Here is a 7,257-nt window from a genome sequence, read left to right on the forward strand (position 1 = left end):
AACCGGAACCCCTCCCCTTTGGTTGCTAGTAGCCCCCCACCCTTGAAGCGAGATGAAATTGTTGAACCTCTTTTGACCCAAGAAGTGAGGCCAACATTGAGCCCGTTTACAAGCAATCAAGCTGAAGCTTTGCAAGAGGAGAATGGTGAGTATGTGGACGATGACAATGAAGTTGATCTCCATGACAACAATGTGGGTGATCTCGACAAATATCATTTGCAAGAGACAATGGACCATTCCATCCCTTTTCCCGTGCATATGCATCGGACTCGGATGACGATGGTCCCGACGAACAAGTTGATGCGGAGAGGGTTCACGGTGAAGGAGGCCGAAGCTTTCGAGAAGGTATTCGGTCGGGATCGTCAGACTACATTGTTCAAGGATGTTAGTCTCGCGGATAAAGCCGTGGTAGATGGTGGCCAATGTATATTTGTTGGGGTTAGGCCAAGCTCTCACCATGATTTGGGAGATGACAAGAACCGGATTGCAAAAGGGTCTAAGTTTGAAACCTTCTTGGAATTGAAGATGTGGCTCGACAACTACTCGGTTACGCATTATCGTCCACACAAGGTGGTGCACTCGGATGTCAATGTGCGCTACACGGTTGCATGTGGATGTGAAGATGAAATATGTCCGTGGATTGTGCATGCAAGACCATGGAAAGGAGGTCCCACTTGGCACGTAGTGAGTTGTGTGCCAACTCACATGTGCCGAAGCAAAAGGGTGGATGGCAAGATTGTGTCACAAGACCACAGACAACACACGTTCGAGTTCATCGCTTACAGGCTCTCCAACTCAATATCCACACTTCCAACAATGAGCGTCCAACATGTCATTGACCTTGTGAAAGCCATCTTTCATTACAAGGTGAAGTACGGCAAGGCATGGAAGGCGAAGCAAGCCGCATTTAAGATGTTGTATGGTACTTGGGAGGAAGCATACAACCGAATCCCTAGGTTGTTTTTAGCCATGGTCGCGACAAACCCGGGCATGGTTCATGTGGTCGAGCCTCATGGGCACCAAACAACGGTTCGTGAAGGAAGGAAAGTCTGAGTATTTAGTCGTGCATTTTGGGCATTCGAGCAATGCGTGAGGGCTTTCGAACACTGTAGGCCGGTCATCGCCATTAATGGCACGTTCTTGACCGGACAATACAAGGGCACCTTGTTGTTGCAATAGCAAGTGATGCCAATAACCGGGTGTTGCCATTGGCATTTGCTTTGGTTGAGGTGGAGAACAATGACAACTAGGAGTGGTTTTTGCATCTTTTGAGGACGAAGGTGTTACCCGCTCAAAGGGAAATTTGTGTCATATCGGATCGGCATCCAGGAATTCTTAACGCGGTGGACATTGACATTCCCGGGCATGCTCCGTTGCACCATCGATGGTGCATGAGGCACTTTTGTTCGAACTTCTATAGGGCATGTGGCCTTAAGGAGTTGTCCGATGATCTTCAAGATTGTTGTCTCGCTTTCTCTGACAAGCGGTTCGCCACTTTGTACCACAAATTGCTCGCACACAAAAAATAGATCCCGGGGGTCAAGACTTTCTCAATAGGCACATTCAATACCGGTGCTGAAGGGATCACTGAGTTCATCATTGGAGCTGAAGGGATCACTGAGTTGCCTTTCCTGACTAATGCGTTGTACTGGTGCTGGGCTAGCTCATCAAAAACAGTCGGATCTTGCAAGATCTCATCAGCATACGCCGGCTTGCATACCTCCACACGGGTACTTCCAAGAAACCATGTGAGATAGTTGTTGAACATGATCGGGCAATGCTCACGAAGCTGGGCTCGTTTTCCAGCCCTAGCTTGCTCCACACTAAGCGCGAACTGTATGACATACTCCCTGTGATGCGTGGCCCAATCCTTGATCTTCCGCTGCTTTTTCTATCCAACCTGCAAGTTAGAAACAGAATATTACCACCATTGAAACCGCCGAGAAGCCGCTAAGTGCTCAAGGTTAATTATATCTTACCCGCGGAAATGACTGGAAAAAACCAAACTGGCGGAACACCCGATGTGGCAGGTGAAGCTCAACCGCCCAGTTGCATATGAGTGGGCACCGCATATGCCAGAGATCCCTATCCCTAGTGCACATCGGATTCAGCCTGAACTCTATAGGGTTACCAAAACTCTCTCCTTTTCCATACGGCTCCCATTCCACCTGCAAAATGGGATAGAATGAAAAATTGATATCGAGTTATGATAGAAGCATGATAATCACTTATGCAATGTTGATTCACCTGCTCAGGCGTGATCACGTCCAGCTCGCTCTTGTACAACTTGTACATGACCGACGGATCATCTGTCGTCTCATTTAACACATCCCACTTGTGAGCCCAAGCGGGGAGCCGTAGTGGGTCGTTTTTGTCGTCCCAATCCTCGTACTTCATGGTCTTCGGTCGTCCAACTGGCAAACGCTCCCAGCTCCATATGGAAAGTGCGAGCATACAACCACCAATACCTCCAGATGGCCTACAACAGGCTTCGTCTAGCTGCACATAAAAGAGAACATGGTTGAATTAACAGCAAGATCGCATTGATAATGTAGCAATGAAGTGAAAAGGAAACAACTTCATACTTGTCGATACAAGTAAGCCAGTGTTGCCGAACCCCAACTCCATTTGCTATCGAAGACGGTCAACGCCTTCAGCCACATCCATGGAGCATTCTTGCATGTGCCATCAGCAAACATAGTCTTGAATATCACGTACCACATGTAGACACGAGCATATGTCTTCACCGTGTCCTCATTAGCATCCTCAGGGCAAGTACCAAAGTTCGATTAATCCACGTGAAAGGAGCACCGGTTGCGACTCTTTCCTTCTTCTTGTCTTCTACTTCTGGCTCCCGAGGCTCCGGAGGAACCGTACCGATAAGGGCATGCATCTGCGCGCCACCCATCAGAATCGGTGTTCATACATAAAGGGTTCCCATCGATAGGAAGACCGGTGATCATAGCCATATCCTGGAGCGTCACGGTCATCTCCCCGGTCCGAAGATGGAAAGTGTGTGTCTCCGGCCTCCAATGATCAATAAGCGCGATGAGTGTTGCAGCATTGTTGGGTGGCGTCAGCCGGCTGACCAACTGAATGAAAGGGAGAAGTCCTGTCTCCCTTACATACGGTGTGTACCGCTCATCATAGCGCATCCACCCAAGGGTGACCCCGTGAGACCGAAGCTTCAAAGGTACAAGCTCCTACAAACAAACAAACAAATCATTATATATGGGGCATTTGTGTTTGAAATAAACATGAAATTCATAACACCGACAACTTTCATTGTTACCCGTTGCTCCACCGACATAGCGTACGACCGGTGTTGTTTGTCCCAATGATCATCGAGAAGCCAAACCATCCTAACAATTTGAAAAAAAAACTTTCTTGTCAACACAATTATCTTTTAAATACAGATAAACTAAAGTACGGCTACTAGATGCAAAATTCAAAGCATATGTATCCAAAGCATTCTTGTCAAAACAAATATAAGTTCAACACACATAAACTAAACTAGGCCTACTTCATACAAATAAACTTTTCCGTATAAATAACATGTCAACCTATGTATCCAACCATATTTTTTCAAAAAAATAAATTAAACTAGGGTTCCCCAAATCAAACAAACATGAGTTCTAATACATGCAAGATTCTAATCTAATCAAATCAAACAAAGGTTCCCCAAATCTTCAAAATAGTATATTTTCTATGGATAGAAAGAAGGGGATCGGAGGAGAGTACCTTCTAGGATGGATTGGTGACGAAATCCACGGACCAAATCGTCAGATCTGAAGGATTTGGGAGAGGGGATTGAGAGGGGGAGTGGAGAGGGCCTCCGCCGCAGCTTCTTCTGTTCTTCTGTAACCGCTGCAATGGGGTGGGTGGGGAAGGAGAGGGCCGCCGCGGCTGGATCTAAGTCACAGTGCAGCGCCCGACGGCTAGGCGCTTCACATTACATGTGTGGCGCCTAGCTCCGAGGCGCTGCACTGCTGGGTGCGGGGCCCAGGGCTGCCACGGTGGACTGGCGTGCAACGCCCCCGTGCTAGGCATTGCACCGTAGGGTGTGGCGCCTGCGTGGTGGGCGCTACACAAAAAGGTCAGGGACGTGAAATAGTTTCACGGGCAGTTCATTCTGTGAATTGATTTTATCTCAAGGTCAAAATTGTCAAATTTGCCTCTCTGTGCGGCACCACATGGATCAGGGTAGAGGAACAGTAGCACGGTCACGGCCACGGACAGAGCAGCAGCAGAACGGGCAGAGCGGCAGCACCGGTGGAGAAGAGCAGCAGCAGCACGGGCAGAGGAGCAACAACAACAGAAGCAGGGGAAAAGCAGGAGGATGAACTCCACCGGCGGCAGGAGAGAAGCATCTGAATACCTTGTCTAAGTTGGAATATTTACTAAAACTAGGTGAGTGCCTGTGTGTTGCACCGGAAAACCTCATTTATGCATAGATATTGAGGTGATACTATCAAGAATCAACTCAACCAAAACTGCATGCAAATAGTTCTCCTTTTGTTACAGGATCATACAAACCCAATGCATGTATTTGTTTAAATAAAGATATATCATGGTATATAGTTTACTCTTACAATCAAAAGACATTTGAACTATCCATAAATGTTCCTTCATATCTAATTTCTAACAGTCAAAAAGTCTAATGCTTTCAAAAATATATGTACTAATTAATCAAGAAAAAATCATTCTTGAACCCCTACATGTTTGAGTCAAAAAAATGAAACCAGTATAATTATTGAATTCAGTGACCATGGAATATAATTTATTTCACCGCGTATCTGCATGAGAAGAATAGTAGTGATTACTGGTAAAGCATGAAACTGTACAAAATAGCTTAGCCAGAGAAAAACAATGATCATAAATTTATGCAAGATAATAATGGATGAGAACACAAAAGGGAAAAGGCTCAAGCTTCTATGTACCAAATGAGACAGAAAATCATATTCTTATCCCAAAGTTAAATTAACAACCGCGACATTTATCAAGAGATAAAAAAGTTAAAATAGAAAAAAAATCATTACATATACTTTGAAATGAGATGTTCAACATTACATTCGCAGCTTTCAGATTTTGCAGCATAAAATATACTGGACAATCAAATCATGCTGGCGGCTGGTATCTAGTTTCGGGAGTGCTCTGTACCATCATAAACTTCTTTAACAGAAGGGTCTTCTCCAAACTGTATTGAAAAAAGCCACCCCTTTGTTTGTACAAGAACAATTTATCCCGCGACTGTTTATAGTTATGGCTAAGTATTACGAAAAGGGTGTGCAGTATAACAATGAGGCATTTAACAAAGTTGTTTCATGCGGCTCAATGATGTGATGTTACCTATAGGGCCTCAGTCGTTTTCTCCCCGAAACAGGGTTGTGCCGCCACGGCTTACATGTCAGTCACTCGCTTGAACACCTCTTGTGCCATCCACCAGCATATGGTGCAGACATCAATGATCTGCACAACGAGTTAGAGCAACATTGAAATTCCTACGTAAAGATATGTAAGGAAGCAAATTGATCGACTATACTCCTGGACAGACATAAGTGAGGAAAACAAGAGTGTAAAAGATAAATGATACTCACGATAAAAACTTTCAAGAATTTTTCAGGAATTTCAAAAAAGCACTGTCGTACAGTAACTCCACACACGGTGTTCCTTCCCTCCTGGTGCATGCAATACATACGAGCTTGTAAGCAATAGAATGTTCAGAGCATTGTGTTCATATGCCAATGCCCTCATCTTGACGTCAGAACCTGCTCATGTAACATCTTAATTATGTATGCAGTATTTTTTCACTAATTACTAATTAAACACAATATCGACTTGGTTGTGCAAAGTAATTGATTTATTTCATTTAGGCTGATAAAATACATAAACCCCTGTTCTTGAGTTTTAGGGAAACTTCAAATCATGAAATTTATTGACAACTATACATTGATTGGTGACACTTAATTCTCAAAATCCCAATGCAGATCCTTGCCGGCAGATTAAATACCTCTCCCTAATTGTTACCACAGGCCGCACATTCGTAACAAAATCGAACTCCAACTCACCCGCTACCCACTCCCGCGGTCGTGGGGAGCACAAGCAATTCAGCAATGGAATCAAGCATAGCAACACCCAATATGCTCTCATGGTGCAGGATCCCAAGCCTCCATCGCCAAGCAGCCAGTGCTGCAATAGCGCCCGTGGATCAGAACGTGGGCGGGATCGAGACGGGAGGGGGTCTAGGAATTTAGGGGAGGGGAGGGGCTGGGTGGGGATCACGGGCGCTTACCCATATCTTGGAGTACGGGACGCCAGTCCATGCCACGGTAGCGGCGAGCTGCCGTCGTGGTGTTGCTTGGGCCGTCCTCCTTACACCACCAGCAACGACGCCGTATCTCGTCAGTCGCTGCCTCTCCTCCTGGGTGTGGGGCGGTGGGATCGAGACAGGTGGGGAGGAACCGATGCTCCTGGGGCAGAGCGGGGCCCGAGGCTTGCTGCCGATGCAGGTCAGCGAATAGGTTATGGCAGCGGCGGAGGAGACACCCTTGCCGCCACCAGACATGTCCTGCCTGAGCACAAACTTCCAGAACCTCCGCGGGCTCCCTGTGTCATGCCCGTATCGAACCGCTCGCTCGGCGAGCCGACCAGCACACCACGGCCGCAGGGTCCCTTCGCCGGTCGTCTCGCACACCGACCGCGCCTCTACCGGCCAGTACGACGGCTGCTCTCCTCTCTGCTCTCGTTCATTCTCTCTCCCAACATCTTCAACGACAGCACAAGAAAAGCCCCTCCTCTAGATCAGATCGAGCGAGGCAGTAGAAGATCGGGCAGGGCAGGTTTGAAAAGAATAAAAACAGGAAACTGAACGGGAGTCACGGGAGCAATTAGTTAAGCGAATCAGACGTGATCAACCTGATATGAGAGAAAACCGCTCGAGGATGGAAAGAAAATCGATGGAAGGGTGGCGGTCGTAGGAGAGGTTGGACGAAGCGGGGAATGTAAGAGGAAAAACGGAACACTACTTTTCTTTTAGATAGTATATTATATCTAAAAGAAACAAGAAGAAACAAGAAGTACCGGCCGGCGAAAAGAAACAAGAAGTAGTGGACGAGCCGAAGCGAGCAAGTAACGCCCAAATTCCGGTCACTCTTTCCTCTCTCTCCTTGGTCCTTCCATCGTTTTCCTTAGCCGGCGACTTGAGGAGTAACCAGGTTTTCCTCCCTCCCTCGGCGACTTGAGGATTGCCCAGGTTTG

General features: G+C 46.7%; 3 protein-coding genes across 5 annotated transcripts in view; 1 reads left to right on the forward strand and 2 right to left on the reverse strand.

Moving 5' to 3' along the window:
* Nucleotides 1–1,372: 1,372 nt before the first annotated feature.
* On the reverse strand, nt 1,373–3,025 carry LOC119281740 (serine/threonine-protein phosphatase 7 long form homolog). The gene is made up of 4 exons (XM_037562188.1): nt 2,586–3,025; nt 2,248–2,499; nt 1,980–2,168; nt 1,373–1,900 (listed from the first exon to the last, which is right to left on the reverse strand). The coding sequence occupies exons 1-4, from the start codon at nt 2,721–2,723 to the stop codon at nt 1,892–1,894; spliced, it is 588 nt and encodes a 195-aa protein (XP_037418085.1). The 5' UTR covers nt 2,724–3,025; the 3' UTR covers nt 1,373–1,891.
* A 1,713-nt stretch (nt 3,026–4,738) lies between these two features.
* LOC119281741 lies at nt 4,739–6,665 on the reverse strand. The gene is made up of 2 exons (XM_037562189.1): nt 6,293–6,665; nt 4,739–5,469 (listed from the first exon to the last, which is right to left on the reverse strand). The coding sequence occupies exons 1-2, from the start codon at nt 6,563–6,565 to the stop codon at nt 5,401–5,403; spliced, it is 342 nt and encodes a 113-aa protein (XP_037418086.1). The 5' UTR covers nt 6,566–6,665; the 3' UTR covers nt 4,739–5,400.
* A 444-nt stretch (nt 6,666–7,109) lies between these two features.
* Nucleotides 7,110–7,257, forward strand: part of LOC119277655 (F-box protein At5g03100-like) — a 3,950-nt gene continuing 3,802 nt past the window's right edge. For all 3 annotated transcript variants that reach the window (XM_037558943.1, XM_037558942.1, XM_037558944.1), the window contains exon 1: nt 7,110–7,252. The gene's annotated coding sequence lies outside the window, so the exon portion shown is untranslated. The remainder of the gene's footprint in view (nt 7,253–7,257) is intronic.

Source organism: Triticum dicoccoides, chromosome 3B (assembly GCF_002162155.2).
Source record: "Triticum dicoccoides isolate Atlit2015 ecotype Zavitan chromosome 3B, WEW_v2.0, whole genome shotgun sequence".
NCBI classification, from domain to species: Eukaryota; Viridiplantae; Streptophyta; class Magnoliopsida; order Poales; family Poaceae; genus Triticum; species Triticum dicoccoides.